This window comes from Anser brachyrhynchus (assembly GCF_964034855.1).
Source record: "Anser brachyrhynchus genome assembly, chromosome: 3".
NCBI classification, from domain to species: Eukaryota; Metazoa; Chordata; class Aves; order Anseriformes; family Anatidae; genus Anser; species Anser brachyrhynchus.
This window is the reverse complement of record NC_137696.1, coordinates 61,395,251-61,421,452: the sequence shown is the minus strand read 5'-3', so window position 1 is coordinate 61,421,452 and position 26,202 is coordinate 61,395,251. Positions and strand designations below refer to the sequence as shown.

Below are 26,202 nucleotides of genomic sequence, written 5' to 3'. Positions count from 1 at the left end.
GTTTCAAAACAACGGAAATCTAACACTCTCACATGGAACTTTAAAACACACACGTGGAAGATGCTCCCTGAAACTGAAAATAAGGCTAGCACAAAGAAATAGTTGCCAGAAAGGTGCCTAGCCAAAACCTGGGACACCGGGGTGCTGGCCTGGAGAACATGACAAAACAGCAGACTCCATAGCTGGAAGCAGATCTGAGTTAGGACACTGCTATAAGTTAATTAGCTTTCCCACCCACTTCAGCCTGGAGCAGCTTGGTACGTCTGGGTTCACGTGCTTGTTAAGCACCTTGCTGGGGGTGACTCTGGGCTGCTGTCTCCGTGCAGCACCTCGAAACACCCAGACATGCCCAATGCTTGCTTTAGGACCGCCTGTGTTTTGTGATGTGGAATATGAAGATTACCAGCTAATTTAGCAGTTTAACGGGCATTCTGGAATTACATGCACTGCACAGTACTTCTCACCCCGCACTGGCATGCTGGTAGCCTGACTCTGAATGTATTGCACACTGAAAATTGCTGGGCACAAGCACAGGATTGGGCCACTGCAAATACAGTAACTGCTGAGAGTACCCACTGCCTTAAAAAATTCCCCTGAGGAGTGGGAGTCTTTGAGATTCCTTCCCCCAAAACTAACAGTGCAAAACTATCAAGTTCATATTCTTCCTTGGAGGTAGTCAAAGACCAGCTCAGTCAGGATCCCTTGCATTTCAATGCTAAATTACAAGGCAAGAAATGTATACATTACTATAGGTACACTGTGGCACCAGTTTGCAACACACACAGATTTTATGCCCTGTTTTCACTTGGCTGCTTAGGTAAAACTTTTTTTTTTTTTTTTCACACCCTCTAAGGTGTTCTGAACTATGAAGCATCCTGTTATGGGAGCAACACACACCTGGCAGCATTAGCACTAGGTTTGAAATGCAGTCTGATAGAAATTCTTCACTCTTGGTGAAGAATGTTTTCTGCTTTTTGTTGGGAACATTAGTATATTGCTTGGTGGTTTTACAGTTTCCCTGCTCCCTTAACTTATATTTACACAAACAAGATTGATGGATTCCATGTCATGTTTACAGAAATACTTGATAATGCACAAGCCTGCAAGGGATTAATAGAACTGCCTCCGTTCCTCTGCTTTGCTGCTACTTAAATGAGTAGGCAACAAAAATAATAGAAACAAATTCACAGGAACTACAAGCTCTAAAAAACAGATCATGCCATTTACTGTATCTTCAGAGCAGCAGTGCTATGTTGTCCCCTACAGGGTACTTGTTGGTTCTTTCTCTGTGCCTGTAAAGATTCTTACAAAGATCCAAATAATGCCCTTTTTATCTACCTGCAGATGAAACCGCACAAGCTAGCAGATCCCGTACCTGGTAAGATTTTCATTCTGCTGCATGCCATGGGGCCGGCTTCTGCCTGGCTGCTAGCAGGCATCGCCAGCGGCCACGGTGCCCACAGAACGGGCTCCCACCCACCGGCTGACCGCAATGGGCTGACTGTGACACCAGCGCCGTGCCCGTGGCTCACCTGCGCCTTTCCCACCGTGGTGGTGCTTCCCCCTGCTCCAGGTGGAGGTGACAGCTCTCCTCTGCCAGCGCTGCAGACCACAGCCCGGCCTGCTTCCCTCTTCCCACGGATGACTACAGGGCCGTCTGCCCTGCTCGGGGCCGAGCTCCTGCGGGTAGCAGCAGCCAGCTGGGCTCGAGCACGGTTAACAAACCCGTGTTTCCAAAACGGTGGCACGGTCCCCGTGCAGTGCCACCCCCACAGGCACAAGCCCGGCCTCAAGGGAGAGCTCATTAGCGTGGGCAAGGCGCCACGGGCCGCGGTTACACAAAGTCCGGTTGCAGAGATAACGGAGCTATACATAGCTATACTAGGAACAGCAATCTCTGCCGGGAGAGCCCGAACATACCACCAGCTCCTTGGCCAATCAGCCGTAGAGCAAAACTTTTTTAAAATGGCTTGCTAACAACCAGATCCTTATCAGGCAGCCTTCCTGCACCTTCTCCAACCTCTGCTGTCAAGTGACATTGCGGTACCTGAATCCTTCAGCGGCTCAGAAGGCGTCTGCAGCACTACGCGGGTGCGCTGTGAGCAGGGAGGCAAACCATTCCTCTTACAACGCCCATTTCTTCCAAAGATGCGCGGCGAGAAGTGACTGTCTGGCCCAGCAGCGCTCCAGATTTGCTGTGCTGTTTTGCAGCATTAAAGCTAGCTCCCGTGCACGGAGGGAACAAAGATCAGTGTACACAGCACTCCAAATCCAAGTCTAATTACAATCATAGGATTTGCATAGCAAACAACAGTAATTTACCCCAAAGTAAAACTGTACTGCTCCACTACCCTCGTGCAGCTTTCATGTAGAGGAACGCCACACAAATACCTTATTGAAATTTCCTAACATTTATTGCATTTGCAGTATGTAAGTCTTGGTTCCTCTTGCATTAAAAGTATGTGAGGTTTCCCTGCTCTGTGGTTTGTTTTGAAGCACCCATTGCTGGACAAGCTTGAAAACCTTGTTCCAGAATATTATTTATTTGGCAAAAATTCAAAGTACTCAATTAGCAAACAGTTAATCCCAAGTTATTTTCCCATTATTGTGGACCACTGCCACACATTTCCTCTGTAAAAAAAAACTTTATGAAAGAAGCCTTACATGTCCTAAGTTTGATGTACAAAGTGCACTTACAAAGGAGCTGAAGCTCTTAACAGATAAATAATTCATCCAGTTTATGTTATAGTAAAGTAGATCTCCAGTTACAATTACCAGAACTATATAAGAATTTTATTAAAAACTTTACCTTCTGATATTGTGTCATGCTAAATTTTCTACTGACTTCCAGTCTTTAGTTGTAATAACTGATCCCTAGTCCAGCATGAAAATAGGTGAACTTTTCTTCAATTTCTCTTTTTTGTATCCCTTCTACCTCATAAAAGAAAACCTTGCATTAGCAGACAGATGCAACTGATCAGCTATGCAAAAGAAAAAAAAAAAAAGGAAGGATCAGGAAACCACAGCTGGGGCTGACTTTGCAATCATAACCGCTCACCTGAGCAAAGACTGCAAACTTCAACATTCATACACATGTGAATTTGTATTATTTGGGAAACTCAGTGGAGGAGCAGTCCTGATCTCGTGCAGGGATGAGCAGCACTGTGAGCACGAGCGCCTATGCCTTTTTTAGGGCCCCCACTCCCCAGGGAAGGGAACGGTGGGTGGGTGGCTTGCAAACATCCCAGCAATCGTTCTTAACATTAAGCACATTTATAGTAACATGACCTCATTCTACTAAAATGTAAAACTTAAAAACCGAGTTACTATATTTGGAGATGGAAATAAAACAGAAACGTGCCTTACTGCCGCCCCACGCTTCTGGTCAGACTGGTAAGCCGTGCCTGCTCCCCGGCACCAGGACCGGCCCTGCAGGTGAGCCCAGGCCCTAGGCACCGATACGTGTCGAAGTGACGTGCTCCCTCCCATCGCCCCTGTCAGGGCCCTGCGCCCCCCACCTGTGAACGAAGACGACTCGTATGGAGCGTACACCCTCCGTGTGCTCCAACACCGGTAATCGGCCCAGGCACCCGCTCCTGCCTTACCCAGGTATGACCCGGTCCCACACGGCTGTTGTGATGAAAGGATGGCTTGAGAAAGGACCCGGAGGGGCTGAGCACATCTCTGACTGTGAGGAAAGCTTCCAGTGCAAAGTACACATGCATTTTCCTGACAGACATGAGTCCAAGCACGTAAACTTTTCAGAACTCCAAAACTATTTGTTATACAAACACATAAATGATAACAGTGACCGTGATTCATTCCGAGTTCCTAAGAGGGAGTAACCGTGATGACAGTCAAGAACATCTGGGAGCAGTAAGGATTTCGTCTGGTGACGATGCAGTACTACCACAGGCACGGTCAGGAAGAATTCACCCAGCCTCCCATAAAAAGCCCTCCTCCCACTGACCCCTACGAGGCTTTCTACTGTCGTCCTTCCATTGAGCAAGCCTTAGGAGCAAAATAATTAAAGAAGATTCAAGGAGCACAGCTGGGCTGCGAAATTCAAAAAGGGACTGCACACAGCAGCTTCGGCAAGGTCTCATGAGGGCTGTGCAGCAGCAGGATACCTGTGCTCTGCTGTACATTACAAACTTCACACGGAGGGGAAATAGAAAGGTTACCTTCATGGTTTGAATGCCTGAAAGGGCAGTGCCTTACAGGACTTTTCTGTAAACTTAGAGAAAAGAAAAAATAAACAGCAGGGAAAGCATGCTGGAGTGTTTATCAAGTTTAACTTCACTCTGCAGTCTGAACAACAAGTTTATCAAAGTTCGTGTTAGCTTCACTCATCTAAAAATGACTTCAGATCAAAGCATTGGTTGATTGAAAGCTAAGTTAAAAAAAAACAAAACTTTTTTTCTGGTTAGTCTCAGGACTAAAATGTATGTGTCACATTTCTGGTACACCACACTGGTTTGGTTGCTATCAGAATCCATATATTTAATGTACAGTTCAAATGAAGTCACTTCCTGTAGTTTACATGTAATAGCTTCTAATCAGCATGAACAAAGAGACTTCTCTCGTTGCTGAAAGCTGAATACATTTCAAACAATCAAATTGAAAAATGCAGTTCGATTTTTGAGGTTTTTTTTTTTCCCTTCTCTCCTCCCTCCACTGGCTTGGCATAAAGTCATATAAAATTAGATCCAGAAACAGGGAAGGAGGTTAACAGCAAATTCACAGAAACAACTGCCTTTTTTTTTGCAAGAAACAGCCTCAGCCAGTGCGGCGTGCCCCCACAGAATGCCAAGCAAAGGCTCCCTGCTGCAGTCCACCCGTCTCCCCCATATCAGCCAGCGGCAGCTGGTGCTGGTGCAGGCAGCGGCCCCTGGCTGCGCCACCTCCCCGCTTTAGGTCTTTGCCAGCACCATCCAAACCGCGCTGCTTCAGTACTGCAGACAGCAGAAGTAAAATCCCACCATCCACAGGAACGCAGGCAACCATCAAGAGAGTCGCGGCCAAACTGCTCGTAAGCACCCTGTGGCTCCTGGGGCACGTTTTGGACCCCCTGCTCTACGCCCCTCGCAGCAGAGGTTTTACCACCCACAGCAGAAGTGGCTTTAATTGGTCTCAAGGACTTTTCTTTGGGGGAGATTTTTGGCAGGCTGGTTGATTTATTTTAGTGTGAGATCATTTAGCAGATAATCCTAATGCTACTGTTGTAATTTAACAGAGACACCAGAAATTTCCTTTTTTTTGTTGTTGTTGTTCTAACAAACAACAACAAAAAAGCATGCATGTCTTCTTGTGTGTATGTATACACATACACACAATATAAATACACACGCACACAACCACACACACTGTATCAAGAGTGTGAATGTGGCCAACAACTATATTCACGGCTGGTCAACACCACGGTTTCAGTTCTGATAAATGAAGTGTAGAGATTCTAATGACTAATGCCTCATATTAATCTGTTGAAGTATTTCCAACACTTGCAACACTCCCTTAAAAGGGAACCTTAGACTGGGTCTCTCTCTCCTTTATGTGGAAACACATTGTCGTGAAACTTTCCATTGAGCTTGGTTGTTACTGGCCACCAAGTTCAGATGTTGCCTGGAGGAGAATGGCAGATGGCTTGGTCACAAAACCTGTCTCTCCCTAGGAGTAAGAATGAAGCAGGTAGACATACTCTGGAGAAGGAAATACGTGCTTGCTGTAGGACACAATGAAGAAGAGTGGCATGACAGAGAAGCTCTACTCGTCCTGCAGCTGGAGCACCTGGAGTCTTTAGGCGCAGTTTTAACTAAATGAAGCAAGGCACAGCTAGTGGGAATAAAATCACAGTGGGACCATGGGACCCAGTTCTGCAGGCAGAAGTCCTTACGCTCAGCTCTTCTGATGTGTGAGTAGCCACATTAGGAATAAAGGAAGTTGATGTGGAGAAGTGAATACATGGACACTTGGGATGAGTTGTGGCATTGAGACCTTGGAGGGCCAAACCTGAAGAACACTCACTATCTGCACTACATTTAAGAGAAACTGAGTGTGGATAAAACCGGGGAACCAGTTAATTTTCTCATTCCAAACCTCCTTTGGGCATTCTAGTTCATCCAAAAGAACAAAAACTTTAATTCTGCTTTGAGCTCATGAATCCCGAAGAGTATTTAGAATACTGAAATATAGGTACCTTCTTTTAAAAGTTTTGTTTTCATAAATGAAGGGTCACTAACTGCTTAGCAGAACGGCTTTAACCCTTCCTCTGCATAACTTGAATAACAGAGGACACAGCAAACAATTTCTGTTATGGCATGAAGTGCCTTAATTTTCTGATTTCCAGAATGCAGAGGATGCTTCAATCCCCGTTTTCCTGGGAATAAAGTCAGTAGGAGACCCTTAACCCTAGCTTTTATGGTCCCATTAAATTATTTTCCTCTTTTAAGGCATGATGTGATTTCTTTAAAAAGTATAGACATTGGGAAGCTCTGCTTCTGAACAAACACAAAACTATTTCTGTGAAGAGAACATTCACACATACAACTGTCGTATCTGTGTTTCCGTTCACTTGTTATCTTTTCCTGAGATCTAACACACACTTCTTTTTTCTACCCTGAAGATTTTCAATAAGAACCAAAGGATAATTATCTAGTGTCTTGAGTGATACTGTACTAAAGAAATTACATCCATCTGAGCTTCTTTAATAGACTGATTAGGAAAAGATTAAAAAATAGCATCAATAGACTGGGCAGCAGTATAATATGTTTTCCTTATGATAATTCTTCTCCTCAGGCATAAGGACAACCTTGAATCTATTTCTCTGAAATATAGAATTACATAGCACACAATTAGAGTATTATTGGAGAATTACATTTAAAAGTTGCAAAAATTTGTGAGTTTAGAAATGATTACAGATTTTGTTCTGCAGATGAAGCACTCTAAACTCAGATTACAATGTATCTCCATAAAGCCCTACTTATCCTCCTGTTGACAGTCATCTTGGTTTGTGATTAAATAAAACCCAAGCACTCTATCTACAGTTGTTTCTGATTAATTTCTATTTTCTTTAAACTACTTCCAAAAATCAAAAAATAAAAACAATAGTGTCTATTACTAGAATCTAAGAAGCAACCTTGCAAAGCAAAATTGCAAACAATTCATTTTTGTATTTTGCTAACTCAAAGAACAAGATCAACAGGTGTTAAAGGCATTATCTTTGGGGAAATGCACCATTCCTCAGATATGTATTCATATAACCCTAACATTTAATATCCATATGTACTTGGAGCTGTATATGGTCACATACTCCACGATGTATTTAAGTATACCTTATTCTATTGGTTGGGCATAAATTACTTTATACGCCTTGTACTTCAACATCGCCAATAGATCACAGAAATATTAATATTTCACAAATCCCTGAAGTTAGAAGAGGTGAAGATAAAATTATCTTGCCAAAACATCCTCATGCAGTTTCCTTCACACATCTGACTAAACACTTTCCAGTCAATTATGTTAGGCTTAAGTGATTCTTCCCTGCTTTATCACCCAATTAACCAAACACAAATGCTAACTTCAGTGTCATATGTGAATGTACTTTCTTTCCCTTATACTCACGAAAAAAAGCTGTGATCAACTGAGCTTTCCAAGACTGTGACTCTTTTTTATTTACACCATTACAACTACTCAGAAACCAAAACCTTCACTGACCAATATTTTTATAACATATCTACATTATGTTATTCAACCAACCAACAAATGTATCTCTTTTCTAATTTAAATTTTAGCTTTAAATTAGTTTTAGCTCCAAATTTTAGTGCCTTCCAATGCCTACCATCTATAAATACACTTACATGTGGTCCCCCCCCAAAAAAAAGAAACATTTGTATAACAATAATTGCCATTAGGCAGCTCACAGGTATAAATATCAGGCTGCTTGACATCAATGTTTTTACATCTTTTTCAAAATCGTAAATGAATTTGTTTTTTTGCTTTTTCCTCTGAAAATCTTGGAAATTTAAAAGCAGAACCCACATGCAAAAATGCTGATGGTTTACAGTTAAACTACATGTTTTCCTTTTCAGGATCACCAAGGATTCTAAAGAAAGCATGTTTGTATATGCAGCCTTGATGCTTCCAAGGAAAACAGATAAGTTATCTGCTGCAGAGAAGAGCAAAATGAGACAGAACTAGTAAGATTACTAGCTTAAAGTCACTTAAGGGAAAAATGCCAGACTGAGGAACACAAGCTACTGCAATAATACACGAAAATTTCCAAGCACTCCCACTGAAATTATGGGATTACCCAAAAGTTTTCATAGAACAGCACACACTGAGATGCTTTGAATCAGGTTTACAACACAAAAACAGCAATTCTTGCTGCCCTCCAAGAACAAGGCAGCGTGATAGCTAGTACTCCACCCGGAGCTTACCCACAAACGACGAGATGACATTACTTAACTTTATTCCTGCCGTCAGAACTTGCCCACACCTGAATGTTGTAGCTACATGAGCTGAGAAACTTTCTTCTTCAGTCACTGCAGAAACTAATATAGAAACTCTGGTGATCTGTTCTCCTGTTTTCAGTAGAAAATTTACATATGAATTACACACCAAATTCCTTTGGTCTGATAAACTGTTCCGGACTTGCATGAAGAAAAAACTGCTTCTTCATTACCATCCTCCTGTTGCTATTCTTTGTTGTCTTTATGAAAAACCCATATCCCTAAAATCAGCAAACATAAAGGTAAATCCAGCTCTTGAATTTGAGTCGACGCACAGAAACAGAGGTTTGGAAATATGCACTTACATTTCAAGGGATTTTAGGTTCCCAGATTTTCTGCCAGACAGGGCCACTGGTTACTCAGCTGCTGTGTGCATAAGTGTTAACACAGTGATTTGTACTGGTCAAGAAATCATCTGATGCAATTCAGTTGATTCTCGGAGACATAAAGCTCTGTATGTAATAGCCTACATAAAAGACTGATGTTAAGGACCCGACTGCAAGACTCAAATGCCAAGTAATTTCCTATTACTTTTCATATTCATTAATCACTGTTAATTAAAGAATAAGTGAACATAACACAAAGGCTAAAAACAGCACAAGAGTCACTAAGGTGTTTCCCATGACACAACACAATGCAAACACTGTTTTTGCACTCAAGAATACAAATGCAAACATTTCATAATCATACTACGCGGAGGAATTCAAAACAGCCCTTACCTTAGTTTAAATTGCACTTTTAGTAGAAAGTCACACTATTCTAGTAGAAGGTGGCAGGAAACATGCCATCTTCCTTCAGCAGAGTTTTCCAAATGCCCCTGCGTTCAACTAAGTCTAGCTCTGCTCTGTTTTGTTTTCACAAGAGGACCCATTCAGCACCATGTGCTCCTTTTCAGCTGTCAATAAACAGAGGCAGTGAATTCCCCAGAGCTTCACAAAGCTAGTTAGGCATAGCCATTCATTTCTCCAGGAAAACAGGGCATTGATTTCAGCAAATTCCCAGGGAGCAGCGACAACAAAGGGATCAAAGACCCACCTCCTTTCCTGCATGGCTCTCAGAGAAGCAGCGACAGGTTTCCTGAAGACAGGGCTGGAGCCCCAGCGACCACCGCATGCTCCATTCACACTCATCGCCTTCCTACACTCCCGGGACAGCCCCAGCGCCAACCGTGACAAACCCCTACATTCAGGCGGCATAATGTACTGCACGCTAGTTCATCCAAGGATAAAAAGAAAAACAAGCTCCAAGGGAAGTCCGCTGCTTCCCTGACTGGTCGAGCCTCAATAGCTGCCAGACATTTTATAAACTCCCCTCTCCTTTCTGCCCCTAGCTTCTCCATCTGAAACGGAGAAACTTTCCCTATCTCCAATTTGTCGTGATGAAACTTCATTGGGATGCTGGCTTTTCTGGATTATTTCCACGGGCTTGTAAGAGGTAGCTACTGGAATTTCAGGCCTGGCCACAGCAGCCCTTGCACTGTGTAGCTATGACATTTTCTGTGTGTAATTTGCCCCCACCTGCAGCATTTTTTTTCTCTAGGAATCTAAGGGGGGGGGGGGGGTTGTTCTGGTTTTGTATTAGATTTTGTATTTTGATAGACTTTGTATTTGTATTATACATGTAGTCCTCATTAATGTGATCTGGAACAAGATTTCGAGTCCTAGAATTTGACCTTGTACTGAACCAAGCATTAGTGACAGACTGTGGTTAAGCTTAGGGACTGGGTGCTAAGGCTACATGTCTACTGCTACCAGCAGAGACTGCTTTCTGGTGCTGAGACCACCTGGCACATGGTCCACATGTCTGAACACCCCTCTCTGCCTTCTCTTTCCCCCATAAACAGATTAGTTGCATCCAAATTCCTTACACGGAACAGAGCCTGGCAGACGTTATCCCCAAAATACACCTTGGTGTTGCATCTTACCATAATTACTAAGCTCATGGCCTGCCTCTGTGCTATCTATTTATATAAAAGCAGGCATAAAGATCTAGAGTCAATTCGCATCTGTACATATGTCCTACGTTACTCCTCAGCATTCTCCTGTGTACTGACATCTTTCCAAGGCACTACCTGGCTGTCACAAACCCCACATGCGTATGTCTTTCCACCCGCTGGAAGCTGGAAAGTCCCCTGAGCACTGCTACTGCCTGGATGCTATTCACACACCTCTGAGTGAGACAAGCATCCGTCCTACTAGCATGGCCGAGTGTCACAGGACCCGGCAAAGCACAAGCGGTATGACAGTGAGGAGACCGGGGGCAGGCTACAATAAATTGGTAGGGACAACTGATCATTGCATGCAAGATAGGTGAGGACATAAAGTAACATAGAAGTGCAGAGTAATAGAAAGACCTAAGTTGGAAGAGATCTCTGGAGATCAACTAGTCCTCCCTCCTAGTGAAAGCAAAGGACTTAGATTAGAACCACCCAGGGCCCTGCCAAGCCACATCGTGAATATTTCCAGCATGGGAAATTCAACTATTTCTCTGGGCAGTCTATTCTAATATTTAGTTAACACCATGGTAAAGATTTTTTTTCTTATATCCAGAGGCAATGTATATATACCCCGAAGCAACTTGTGGCTGTTGCCTCGTCCCACCACGGTGCATTCTCGTGGAGAGAGTGCTTCCAACTTCTTCCCCATAACCATTGTTTTTATACTGGAGACATGATCAGTTCCCCCAAGCCTTCACTTCTCCAGGCTGAGCAAAACCAACTCCTTCAGCCTCTCCTCACATGCTAGGTTCGTCAAACCACTGATCATTAGGGAAAGCATGAGAGCAGTGCTGACACTGAGCTGAAGATGAAAAAAAAAAAGAAATTGCTAGAGCATAAATTAGCTGAAATGGACGAACTAGCTTATATGACCAAGCAGAGTTGAGGAATTTTAAGCATATCTGACCAGGACTACTGCACAAGTCACCCTACCCTCTCTCCTGTCTTTAACATTACACTCCTGCTGCTTGCCTGTTGTATATAACACAGTCAGGCATATTACTTTCCTTATCTATCTTTTTTCGAGCTCTCTCTGTATCTAATAGAACCTAAGTACAATCCAGAATTGCCAGTTGGCAAACAAAGGTTGAAAAATTCACTTTCTCAAATAACTTGATCTTGAACTACATACATCGCCTCCACAAACAGGTGCTATCTGCCAGTCAGCCGCTGATGCTTTTATGCTTATTAATTGATTACAATTGATTGCAGTTATTGACAAAAAATATATATTTTTTCCTTGTTCCTTCTTAGGAAGGATTGAAGACTGATAAAATGGGTTCCCCAAATTCCCCTCTCTTATACTGTACAGCACGCAGTTGGGCAACCCTTGGAGGCAATGATTAAAAAATGGCAGCTGAGCACTGGAGAGACTCCAAAAGAAAGTATTTAGATAGAGCAATAAGCATAGAAAACATGCTTAATGCTGCAGATAGGCTGGAGTGAGAGTGCAAGTATCAAGGAGACACAAGAAGTAGATTTTGCAGTAGTTATGACAGCAAAGTGTAAGAATATGCCACTTGCATATTCTTTACTGTATGAAAAGAAGGATGGGTAATAGCGATGAGGAGTGAGATTTGGATGTGACATGGATAATGATGCCCTGGAAACACAAGAGTTAAATTCACAAAGTGATTAAAACCTCCCAAGCATATCACTTGGTAGTAATCCCAGATGGTATTTGTGCCAATGATAGATAAAACATTTTAAATAGAATTGTGATTTTTAAAGCCTCAATGAATCAGTCTGTTCTTATACAGGGGACAGATTTTTACAATTTTACTCATATTAAGTCATGCCTTACTCCAAGAATAATCCCATTGATTATGATGGTAATACTGTTCCACAGATGTCTCAGAACAAACGCATATGTAAAAGCAGACTTCATACTTAAGATAAAAGACATCAACCATGAGCACATCTGGGAATTTGATATAAACATATGGTACAAAAAAATCACTGCGGGATGAGAGAAATGTACTTACATAGCAGGTCTGTGGACATGTTTACAGATCAGGCAAAGGACACCTATATAAAATAAACGAAAAAGAAAGATCAGTTTTCTGAACTAGTGCCATTCATATTTAAATCTCATGCTAGTTATCATATCCATAGTTTTTTGGTTCTTTAGGAAATGTGGCAAACATATCTAGGGAAATCTAGCAAGGAATAATTTAAATTTGAGGAGGAAAAGGGTAAATCCATCTATTATTAACTCCAGAACAAATGAGTCCACTTCATTTCACAATGTGAATTGACAACATTAAAGTAATGCATAGTAATTAAGTCAGAGCAATTCACTACATCCCACTTCCTCATTGATATTTATTATAAAAGCAGAATTTTCAGTTGCTGCATATTTTACCCCACTGCATGCCATTTTATGTTTAAGCCTGCTATTTCTGGTATTCATCTTAAGAGTCCTCACAGCAGCAAAGTCAAAGGGAGTATTAACTACACATAGGATAAGGCATTTTGTTTGCACTCTTGAAAGACTTCTGTAGACTTCCAGCTTCCTGCTGAACTCTGTTCATCTTGTTCCCTCCTCATTCATCTACTGTTTTTTTGCCTGAAATTTTACTATAAGCACAGACTTTACTGTAAGTGCAGAGTCTGCCTTTCTGTAGCTGTCTGCAGTCTCTAACACTGTGGGATCTCAGTGCATGGATAAGGCTGCTTGGAGCAACAAAAATAATAAAGCAAGTAATAATAATAATAGTTTTACAAGTAACACTAAAGATTTCATCAGCATATGCCATTTTGCCTTGCCCTGCACAAGCCTTGAAAATTTCAGGCAGGGACTGAAGGTGTATGTACGTGATTTAGGGTGAAAACTTGACGCTGGTGAAGACAATGGTATTTTGTTGCTGACTGGAATTGGCCAGAGATTGATGAGAATACGCCAAGAAAGAAGCCATGACTTTGCCAGGTTGCCCACCAGCAGGGTGAGGAAGCTGCGATCCAGCTATCTGCTGCCATTTAGGAGCACACTGTGGTTACGTTTTCAAGCCTGAGAAGATAAAGATGACAGTTCTGGTGATCCACTGTAAGCACGTAAGTTGCCACCTCAGCTGGAGGACATCGTGTTTGCCCCTGGATACACGAGCAGCCACGCTGAGCTTCCCTCGCCCTCCCCAATGATGTACGTACGGATCATCAATACTGAGCAACATGATTAGTATGCTGATGACATTATCAAATTAACAATTGGTAAACATACATATCCTCATCTGTAAGTGTTCACAGACCCCATCCCAAACCATCACACACGTAAAGCTAGTAAATCAGACTTGCTGTTTTACCATGTCTCTCACCACAACATAACCCACCATGGATTTAAATTGTCAATCCTCGCATAAAGGGCGATACATAAAGAAAATACATTTTATAGACGCTCCACACTGGAATTTGGAAGAGTTCTGACTTTGAAAAATGAACAGCTGCCTAGTCTTCGCTTCCCACATGCTTAAACATGTCTTTCAAGCCTATGCTGCCTTCACCAAATAGATGACAAGTACATACTTTGCATTTTAAAGGGGTGGGTGTGAAGGGTAGTTGATGGGCATACTGTAGTCTTTATTCTTGAAAATTCAGATTTTCAACACAAAACCAAAAAGATTCCTCCCACCTTTGGGCAGCATACATTCCCTAACATCAAGGGGATAAAGCCGACAGGGAGCAGATCATCAGAGGACTTCAGCAGGGAAGACATTACAAGGAAAGACGCTTCAGTTGCTCACACACAAGCAAACAGTGCCCTTTGAGATGTGCTAGGGTACCTGAAGCACCCACATGAGGCTGACAGATATAATACTGGTTACACGGGAAAATGAGTCCCTCCGGGGCCAGGAGCTAGAAGCCAGGCAGGATTACCCAGGGCAGCTCAGACAGCACTCACTGGAAGCTTATGTTTAAGCAAATGAATCAAATCTTACAGTATTGCTGTTTCTCTTTTTACGAGATGCCAGGTTGAGAACAGCCAGGCTGCTAGTGCATCATTTCTGAGATCAAGCAGACCGAGGACAAGGCATGAAACAGAAGTGCCTGCACATCAACTTCTCTTCTGTAACCTCTGTCTTCTGCCAAAACAGCTGTCTCCAGTGAACACAGAGCTCAGTACAAACTTGCTTTTGTCTCAGACTAGGACTGTGTGCAGACACGAGAAAGAAGCAGTAAAGGGGCCTGGATTCTCAAAGGACATGTGTAAGTCCTCCTTTCCAGATGAAAACAGTCATGCTGAGAGCAGGGTTTCTATTCCTGATTTCCACCAACCAGACAATACTTTAATTCTCAAAACAAAACAAAACAATTAAAAAACCCTACTCTTGCAGTTGGATTCCACTCTGGCTGAGAGTGAGGCCCTTGTCTGTGGTATTACTTTCCATGAATTTAGGTCTTGCAGAAGGAACAGTGGACTTAATGGCATCCATGTGTGACCGTACACATGCCAACCTTTCTCATCCCCAAACACAGCAGACTACGTGTTATTGCTGTCAAAGCCGTGCCATCAACTAATAAAGAATTCATTCCCCCACTGAATCACGAGGCAAAATGATTTAATTTTGCTGGCATTCCTTTTGCAGGGCAATCACCTAGTAAACCATCACAAGACAAGAAGCTATGACCTTTCATGCAGTGTGAGTCAGTAGTTTACCTTCATCCTCCCACATCTGGTCTGCCAGAAGTCCCTTCTCAGGTAAAAGTCCACCCTCAATCCATCCTCTCCCTGCCCCTCACATACTTGCCGCCCAGCTATACTCTAGTGACTTTGTGGCCTACAAACATCCCAGTTAAGGTTGGGTTGAATTATATTGTGGTGTCACTTGGTGGCCGTGGAGGGGGGCATGGAGAAGGAGTACACACACGCCCTGGGACAGAAGGTCATTCCTCACCACACCGAGGCAGTCACAGGTCTGAGTGACATCAAAGTCGTCGGGTCAGAGCAGCATCCTCTATTTACCACCACCGCAGTTGCCATAGGTATGGTTTCTACCAGAGCAGAGCCCATGGCACACCCCATCAGCCTACTGAGTAGTATAGGGAGGGAGGAACACTGCATGGCAGCACGTATTCTGGAGGGCCGGGAGGAGAGGTCAAGGTCTGAGCTGGCTAGACCATCCACAGCAGCACACAAAACCATACCACGCTCTGAGCTGGATGAAGAGCAGCACAGTGCAAAGCAACACAAACGTGCGAGGCACTTCTAATAACCTCCTGCAGGGCTGGGGGCAGCTACAGTAAGCGTGAGGAGGCTCTCTGTTCACCCATTACTCAGAACCAGCTACTAAACCACAGCAGAAAAATGCTATTGCCCGGGTTCACTCTTCCATCCCTTTTGCCCATGCTTCTCCTGGGATCTGCCAGGAAGGAATCAGTCCGTGACACTGCCATCTACCTGCTGCCCCTCTTGGTATTAGAGCTGCTTACCAGGACAGGCAGGTCACCTTGTACTCTGCTCCTAACAGTCACCATAGGATGTGGCCAAAGGTACGAGACTGCTGCGGAAGATTCAGCCCAGGCAATGAGGGTACTACGAAGAAGATAACCATAAATCACCAAAGCGTGTTTCTCCATAGGCCCTGAAAGCCTGAGCAACTTCCTCTGTTTTCCTCTATACGACCCTCTGGTGAACAAGCATTAACAGCAGCAACCCCGTAGTGCCCAAGTCCCGCACTTGGGGAGGGCACAGAGACCGCAGACCAAAGGCAAACACCTGCTGAGGGCACCCCAGTCCCAGCAACACAAGCCACTTGCAGGGCAGTAGAGCGGTGAGTGCACCAGCACAAGGAGCTGCTCCTCTTCCAGCAGCCGGTCACGTTATCTCTGCTGGTGCAAGGATAAGCACAGTATTTGCAGAGGCAAGGGAGTGTAAGCAGAGCTAAAAGCTCCTTCATAAGCTGCACCTGCCCTTCCCTGCAGTTACACTCGACACAGACCCCGAAACCCCTGTCCTTCTAGCCGCAGAAAACAGCCACCATAATCCTGCTCCTGCTTCAAGGCCAGTCCTCTGGTGCACGAGGGCACCTCTTGCACGCTGTATTGCCCCTTGTCCCAGGGGGCTGCAACGCATGCAGAACGGCACATGCACAACCACGGCAGCCACTTCTGCTGGGCCAGCTAGGCACAGTGCCTGGTGGTTTCTGGCCACACTGGCTACTCGTCAACCTAAACTTAGGTGGTTGGCCTCTGGCCACCTTGGCCTCAGTTTGACATTCCTGTTGGCCAGTCTTCTGTGGTTTTACTCCTTGTACGCCACATTGGCCTTTACATGAAGTGTTGCAGGTATATCAGCCAAACCTACTATGATGCCCACACAACCAAAAGTTGACTGTGGTTGCCCTTAAATACTGTCTTTCTTCATCAGTGGATGGGCAGAAGAGGAGGAGGAACAGAGTTGGAAATGTTTCCCATACTTGGAAACTGCAGCCATGAGAATTAATTTGAGGCAAAGCATTCTGAGGTTCTCAAGGGCTTTCATGTGTTAGGAAATTGGCTTATGAATTTAAGATGAGTAGGACTTGATGGTATAAAAGATGGTTAGCAATGTTACAGAGAGCAAAGCACAGACTACAGGCACATTGGATGAGGAAAAGTTCAATGCCTTGTGGTGCTGAACATGGGTCATGCACTGGTAAGAGGAACTGAAGATGCATTTGGTTCTGCCTACTGAGGAGAAGGACATGTTGCAGCATACGTTGGTATATGAGCCAGGCAGGATTTCAGGTTTTGTTTTTCTTAGGTGTTCTACTATTGCCAAAAATTTACAGAATATGCATGGTGTATTTCGCAAGTCACTGCAGTGGGCACACTGCAAGCATGTGTGACTTGGGGTGGGTGTACACTGTGGCAGTGGGAGAGCCCTGGGATGTCCAGGGTCCCCACTGGGAAAGGAACATCTGTTACCCTGCTTGCTCTGGTACAGAGGATCCAGGAGAAATGAAATCAGCCGGCCAGTTTCCACGTATGGTCCATGAGGCCCTGCGTGAGGATCAGGGTCCCTGCTGCACCAGAGGGAAGGTGAGTTCCACAAGAAAACGGACAGCAAGGGAAACCAGCCCCCACAGGACCTATGGCGCTGTTCATGACACGGATAAGACATGTGAGGGCTGCCTACAGTGGCCTTGAAAACTACCTTGCATGCCAGTGGTTGAGCATTGAGAGCTCGACTCAGCAAGAGGGGCAACAAAAGGTCCCCTTTAGTCCTTCTGTGCCTGGAAAATGTGATGATGGCACCTGGCTAAGGTTTCTGAATGTAGTTCTCACCCGAAGTCTTCACTAGAGACGACAAACTCCACTGCAAGGCGGGCCAGGAAACTGCTCTGACTGAGAGGAGCCTTTGCAACATCTGCAGCGTGAGACGAGAGCTCGACGTTCGAGACAGCTGTCCTGCACGCAATGCCACGGCACTGTCACGTGGGCTCATGTGTTAGGGCTCTACCTAGGACCTGACTCTCTTTCAGAAAATGTACACCCGCCTTCCCAGGCATCATGGTCCAGAAAGTCGGAGGAAAAGCAGGCGTAGACAAGGAAATAGATGAGTATCAGCAACAGGAAAAGCTTTCATAGTAACACGCTTATGCTGTGGGTGATATGAATATGCCTGCACCGTGATGCCATCTGCAGATGGCAGGAGAACATGCTGTCTGCAGAAGAAACCCATGTCATGCAGAGACAAAGACCTGTATGATACTTTTTGAATTATGAATGCACTGCGATTAGAAGTATGGCTGTTCTGAACTAGTCAGCACCTACTACAGATTACAACACCCCAGCCCCCACCCCCCGAGCCCTCAGAGCTTGTTACAGAGCTCCTTACATTGCTCTTGGCAAAATAGTTTGCCTTAAAAACCAATGCCAATTACCAGTGCAGGCACAGCCCTTCTGACGATTTGACATTACATGGCTCATAAACGCACCTCAGTGCTGTGCTGCACTCCAGAGAGATGTATTAGTTCATCAGTCCCTGGAAGACTTTTCCTGACGCTGTGAAGCCACCTCTCCACCCTCTTCATAGAGATGTAAAGGGGATGCTGCTATATTTCAGATACTCTGAAGAATGTGCTGTGCAACCCGTTTATAGATTCACAACAGCCCCAAGTAAAAATAGATGGCTTGTAACTGCCCAAGTACCTTTCATGACATTTTAACTGAGTAGAGGTAAAATGCAAGTAAAAGCATTTTCTTTCAAGACATTTAAGCTAAGTTGCGCGGTTGCAGATGTCTTTAAAATACACAAGCAAAGACGTGACAGGAAAACCACACTTAACCTACTTACACCAAGATTAAATCAGGAAGGACTCTTTCTTCCCCCTGACAGAAACTGTTTGCCAGGGCTTCACTTTCAGCATACCTTATGCCTCGGGTTGTATCCATTAGAAGAAAGCACACCTTTTGGTGACAACGCATCTACTGCACCGCATTAGAATCCCATTAGTGCTCCCTACTTGTTCTTTTTTGGCTGTCGCTAGCTCTCGTGCTGGGCATTTCTGCTGACATAGTTTCTCTTCTCTTGAATTCATGAACAGGAAGGAAAATCACAGTGATACAGAAATGATTTAAGTATTAACAGGGGAAGAAATAATACAAAGGGCCAAAATCTCCATTCAGAGAAACCTACATCGACTTTCCGAAGTTAGTATTAGTCCCACGTGTGCCTCCAAAATCAGGATTTGGCATATGATGATTACAATTCACCAAACACATCCCACAGTAAAATTTTGTGCATTTCATATCTACTACATATGGAGTCCCTTTCGTGAAATTACATAATCTTTTCAAATCATGGAATTATTTTTATAATTAGAAAACAGTATAGCTATTTTACCATTATAATATTTTTTTATTTATTACATGGTATTCTGCATCTTTCCCTGATTAAGAAAAGAACTTGAACATAGTAACACATAAACACTTGTGTCCCAGCTCTAGAAATCTGGCTCAAGGATATTGCAGAAGTTCTTCATATGGAAGTTTTATTTGTGAATGTAAAAAATAAAGAAAATCAGGAGTCACATATGGAACGTTTCTCTTTTACAAAGGACTAAGAGGACTAAGCAGAGGTACAAGAATGGTGAGCAAAATCCTAAGGAAGACAGTGAGTGGAGAATAAGTAATGCACTCAAGGATACCGTTTCTCTAATGCGTTTACTGAGAATACTTTGTATACCTTCTTCATATCCTTTTAATGCACGTATGCACACACACACATACATACAAATATATAAACTAGGCCTGCTGCTGAAGGATACTTTATAGCACCTCTAAAGCCTAAATGGAAGCAACCCAGGGCAATGTCAATTTCCAGTGACTTCAAGAGATCAGGCAATGAGACATCCTATTGACTTCAATAATTTTTGGATCAGTTGGCTTTTATTTTGCCAGACTTACACTGTGTTAAACTTGAACAGCATACCTAAAAAAGTCCTGTCTTTACATTCCCTGCACCAACCAATCAATAATCTAACCTGCTTATGATCATCTCAACATGTAGCACTATCAAATATGGTCCATATATAAACCTAACCTATTCAAGTCTACCTTCAGTTTAAAAGAAATCGCAATATGCATTAAAAGCAAATCCACTTTATATTCTGTGTCTTAATCCTAGAAACACAAAGATCAAAAATTCCCACGTCTTGCTCCTTAGGCAGCTTTCCCTGTTCTGAAATACGGCACTGTCTCTCATCATTTTCCTAACGTTGTACCACTTGATGTCGGTCTACGCTGGTCAGCAAAAGACCTATGGCAGACAGTGCAGCAAGTATAGCTCTTTGCCTATCTCCAGTGCACTTCTGACAGAGGAAACACTATGAAATAGTATTTTTAAAAAAGATAGTAACAAAAGGTAGCCCAAATCTTAGGGAATGATAACAAATAGTATCTCATACCACTCTTCCACACTGAGGGCTTCTGTGTTGTTTGGCTTTGCAAAGCACTCAGCTCTTTGACCGTGATCCAGCAAAGCATTTCTGCATTTCCCATGTCTTACCACCACTGGCTTACAGGGAACTATTTGTACATGTGAAGACAAACCTACGCTTCTGTGTTTTGCTGGGTCAACTCCTAGGCACCAATCATCTTTCTGGATCCTTGTTTTGTTCTGAGAATCAGTTAAAAAAGAGCTAAAAAAATAATCTTAAAAGTGTGAGTTTTAAAAAGCCTCAAGACCCAGGAACATTCCTAAAATAATTTGCATTCCACAGCAGAGGGCAGAAACATTTCCATTTCAATGAGTCTGTGGAGAGGATTCTGGTCTACTAGCTGAAACTCAGGACTGAGCTGGCACAAAACAAACACAAAACCCACTTGTATGAAGTCATGTGAAAAAGCACTTTTCCTGTGAGACGTTCTTTCTCAACACACTGGCTAAGCTATTCTCATCATTTTAGACTCAAATTCCAATCTTCCCTTTAGGAACAGGCACTCGCTTTTGGCCAGGAAAGCCACTGACAGTTGGGCAGATTGATAGAGAGATTTTCCCTTCCTTGTCTGCATTCTCTTTATGCAGCCTACCACAAAAAGTCAACAAGCCTCCTGGAGCTTAAAAAAGGTTTTACGAAAGTCTTGGCTTTAACACTATCTCCTTTCATAAACTCACTACAAGTAAAACATATTAGAAGCTGCCAGCTTTCCAAAAATGATGAATGAAACCTACAGCAGGCCAACGAGTCAGCGGGCCCACACGATTCCACTTACAGCCATAATCACACCTGTGACCAGAAAGGGGGTAAATGTATTTAGTAAGTACTCGAGCAACAGAGGTAAAATTCAGGAAATCTTTAAAATAGATTTACCATCTGGAAGCCAATATTTTACCTTGCACATCTTGCTTAGATTATGGTAATTTAAAATCTCCCAGCTTCATATACTCATAAACTTTGCACGTACCTACATCATCCAGATGTGTCCTGTACCACTGTATTTTAGTGTAGCATTGCTGCTAAATTATGTAAATACTCATACACAAATTATTTGATCAAATATCACTTTCAGAGTCTTGCTCTTCCTCTTAAACAGCTTTAAATTTCAATCCTGGGAAACTATCATTTAATTCAATTATTAAATCTAGTTTACTGAACTAGAGTCATTACATTAAATCATCAGGGCCTAATACTCAAGGAGTGATATCTCTCTTTTATTTTTTCCTCATAAAGAGTATGTTCATTTTAGGGGTTCCATTTTCATAGTATGCTTGCGATGCCTGTAGTGCACAACCCTAAACCCTAAAGAAATCCAAATCCTCCAAATATCGCAGATATACTTCACTAATGAAAGCTGCACAGGTTCCCAAAAGTTCTTTATCTGTTTCTTTCATTTTTCATTTGATTCAGGAACCGTATGATGGTTCCTAAAATCAGCAAGTTGCGGCTCACAGATTACTGCTAAATAAATGTAGATATGGGCACAAATTCACTACAATACACCATTCCTATCCAGCATAACCACCTATATCAGAGGTACAGGAAAGAGAAAAAGCTGGTCCCCACTGTCAGCTACTGATCTGTTGAACCTCTTGTTTTCCCAGACTGACAGCTTGTAGCACAGAGTTATAATTAGACCTCTTCCTTTCAGAGGTCTGGACTGGAAGCCTTCTTAGTAACTGTACGGTACACAAACCCCCTTGGGTCCTGTGCCACTCCTTGCACGTTACTCAAACAAGAAGCCAAAAAAAAAAAAAAAAAGTGGCATTAAATGCACAGTGTTTGTGCTTGTTAAAAAATTTAGCCTTGTAATTTCATCCTGCAACGTAGTCCTCATCTTTTCTCTGGCAAAGCTGAAAGTTAAGTGAAAGGAGGCTGGCTCCTGCCTAAGCAAGCTTCTTTTTTTCAGTGCTGGAGAATGCAAGAGGAATTAGGAAATCAGAATAACAAGGCCAACGCTGAAGAGTCCTGTGGAGGCTGGTAAAGGATGAGTTCTCAGCCACTGTCTCCACAGAATGAAGAAAACACTTAAAAATAAGTGACCATTAACTCCCATATCAATACTAAATTAGTTACATGAAATTTGGTGCATCGTGGAGGAATGCTAAGTACAGGAATACATCATTTCTTCAGTTAAAAGTTGCCCTGATGTAGAAAAGCTTGTAATGATAATCTAGAAAAAAATCCTGTGATCTCCAGCCTTTCATTGAAAGTTCACCAAGAGGTCATTTGTCCTTATTTCTTCACTCGGTTGCATGACCTCTTCAACTTTGACATCTGAAACATTCATTCAGCATGGTTCAGTGAGTTAATGAAAACCCAAATCCACTCAGACATTTGACATCTGCACCCCAAGTTACCAAAAGGTCATTTTAGCAATTTATAAAATTTATATGAACATACTCCGTGAGGTGTTCATATGGGATGTAAGGTCTGCAGGTGGAAGAACTTTGGGCTATCTAAGAGCGTCCACTCTCCAATACTTAGATGGTTTTGAAGTGTACTATACTTGTACCGGTCTTCAACTTCACTAAAATGCTTATAAAACAAAAACACAAAACAAACAAAACCAAAACAAACAAAAAAAACCCTACACCACAGGATTTCTAGTATTTGGTCACTGATGATAAGCAAACCAGATTCTCATGGGGGGAATCGTTATGATGTCAATGCTCTGCAGGCACAAACTGAAGGCCGAGTTCACATTTTTCTCAAAGATAACGCTTTATATTGTCCTGTAAACTCCACAGATTCAACTTTTAAAGACCATCCTTGTTGAAATAAAAGATTGAAAAATGACTACTTATTGCAATTCAAGATTCTGAAACCAAAATATGTTATTAGACTTGTAACAGCAACATTAGCACCCAAATAGGTCCACAACATCTTTTGCTAACAGACTGGAATTTAGAAAAAGCCATGGCCAGGTTATAACTTTAAAAATTAAATTGGTTGATTAATAAAACAATCAGTGCAAACCACAGACCAAAAAGAAAATTCAGAAACTTATATAGCCCAAAGAATTAATGAATTTCACAAGAAAAAAAAATTATCCTCCTAATATTTTTACAGATTAAAATAAATAAATAAATAAATGCTGCATTGTTTTCAAATATCTTGTGAACTGTTCTACTGATTTGCATACAAAATATTTAAAATGACTTAATTTTTATACTGTTTTAAATTAGTTTAGGGAGTCAATAGTCATTTTTGTAATGTCGTATTTTAAAATGCCTTAAAATTTTAATAAATTTTATTTTAAACGGTAATAAAAGATGTTATGAAAACCTTAGTAAAAGTTTGACAAACTTCTTTTAATAAAAACTAAGACCCCAAACCCCTTCTCAACTAAGTCACTATGATGACTTCTTACATACTTGCACGCACTCTGTAACTCAGAATTTCATCTTTGTCAGGGGTCCAGAACCTAAAATTTGCTTTTCGCAGATGCCTGTGAAAAACGGTCATCCGTATTGGTGCTGAGGCACGTAGAGACTACAGTGTTCTGAGATTCAGGCTTTAATGTTGACAAATCACTGAAGCTCTAAGCTCAACTTCAGGAGAAAAATCAGCTACAGTCTTCTAGTTTCTCATAGAATAAGATAAATCATTTTACTCTGCTATTTATCCTTCTTTTCTTCTTTGTCTATGTTTGACCAGGGTAGCCTCTCTTCATTTTAGTCAATAAATGCATTAAAACTAGACAACATTTTTCTTAATCAAAAAGCTCCGCATATCTTAGCAGATGCAGTGAAAAATCTGTAGAGCAAGCTCATGAATTAAAAAGGGAGATGATTCTCTCTATCACTCATGCTCAGAATATTTTAGAGAAGAACAGCATGGAAATGCACACAGGTCAAGTAAAGATGATTTCCAAGCGTGAAAATTATTCTTGTCACTGGCAGCTGTTGTGCGAGAAGTAATAAGGCCCAGAAGCCTTGCTGGGCATGAACAGTGATAAGAATATCATTAAGATCCATCTGCAACCTCCAAAATACTGAAAATTCCCCTGCAAGCTTTTGTTCTAAGCAAAAGTTAAAATCCAAAGCAACAAGTTTCCAAAACAGGACACTGTGAATGTCACTATAGCAGTAAAAAACTTTTCACCATCATCCCTACTCCTACCCCTGGTGAGCAGAGGATACTTTTTAGAGGTACAGAATTTCAAGATCTACAGATTTTAGAGTAAACCTGTGCTAGCTTTGCCTGCTTATTTACTTGCTTTGTGAGGAAAACAGCGTTAGGTTTGTAAAAACAAATGAGTCATGTACCAGTCAGAATATTTCCAGTAAAGCTTATTTTGGTCTGAACGTGCTCAGATACTGAAACTAAAACGTTCTACAGACACGTATCGGTTTCACTGACTGTGATGAAGCAGTGCTATTGGCTGCGTTACGTTTTGCTGAAATTCTTAGTTTCACCCTCCTCCATTGGGGGATACAACAGCCCCCACCAAGTGTGGAAATCCTCACCTGGCACTGTTTTTCTTAATGTCGTCAGCACCCACCCTGAGGGCTGTGAGAGAACAGCGATCCCTTTTCAGTGCTTGGCACCATCAGAACGAGGAAGGACCCTTTTGGCTGCCAGGTCTACACGAAGCAAGTGATGCATTCACCCTGGATACATCGTGTACTAGTTGTGAAACTTCTCCTCCACGGAAAGGGTTCTGAAAGAATGAGGAGGAGGAGGAGGAGTGGTTTTATTCTGCTGCATTTGGATTCATTCTGGCCAGCAACCCAAGGCTTTTCTTGGATGAGCACTGAGCATACAAAAAGGTAGTGTTTCAAAAGGCAAATCACCTGCCTCTGTTTCATTGTGAGAGGTATTAAGTCACCTATTTAATTAGTAGCGGTGATCAACGATATACCTAAGAGGAGCTGAAGCAGAAAAGAGTTATGGTGGATCTTAGCTCCTTGACTTAATTGCTTTAAAACATTAGTAGTATTGGAAAGGGTTTAATGCATTCTGCTTACTCAGCAATGCAGGTGAGCCATGACTCTCACTAACAGGGAAGAAAAAAAATCAAAGGCCAGAAAGCATCCTGGGCTGCATGTGTAGAGCTTGCCACTTTCTAGAACATTGAAAAGGCTGCCGGAGACCTCTCCAGACAGAAAGCTGAGCTGGTTCCTAAGACTAACTGAAAACTGAATTCAAGTACAACTTCTTACATTGAAAAAAGCAGATCTGTTTTTGTTCTGCTCCTCTAAGAGTTTCTCTTTTGATTCTTCAGTCCAGCTTCAGTTATGTTTTTAGTAACTGCTTTCTTTCAGCTAATATTTCCTGGTATTTCATTATCTTTCCTTTGCCTCCTGCCTACTGTCGCTTTCCGAACCTTTGTTTGCCATCACTCTTTCCCCTCCTTTCACATCCACCTTGACTCTCTGTCCCCAGACTCAGCACACCACAAACACAGAGATGGCTCTGGAGGTGATTCTACCTGGCACAGAAGGAACAGCCACCTCTAGGGGGACAAGGCAAACTTTGAACTAGCTTAGCTATGTTTTTAACATGTACTTCACTGGTCCCTCAATTGTTTATTATCGTAGGGTAATATAACACTCAGATACTTGATGTCTTTGGGTGTCAATCCATCAAGGCACTGGCAAAACAGAATGCTTCATAAATCTCTTGTTTATTGCTCAGCCTTGCAGCACTTTCTTCATTTTAATCTTTAAAAAACCTGTATTGGTTCTAATGTTACTTACTTGTGTAGGGTAGGACAGGACAGGACAAGACAAACAAGTGCTGTTGATCACGTACGGCTGCAGTGAAGTAACAC

At 42.5% G+C, this 26,202-nt stretch overlaps 1 protein-coding gene across 8 annotated transcripts in view; it reads right to left on the bottom strand.

The window, feature by feature from the left end:
- Window positions 1-26,202, bottom strand: part of PLAGL1 (PLAG1 like zinc finger 1) — a 48,456-nt gene that overhangs the window by 16,757 nt on the left and 5,497 nt on the right. For 2 of the 8 annotated variants that reach the window (XM_080587292.1, XM_080587293.1), the window contains exon 2: window positions 12,489-12,531. In XM_080587292.1, coding sequence (XP_080443418.1) covers window positions 12,489-12,507 — 19 coding nt within the window. In that variant the 5' untranslated portion in view covers window positions 12,508-12,531. The other 6 variants (XM_080587294.1, XM_080587295.1, XM_080587298.1 and 3 more) reach the window with 6 other exon arrangements.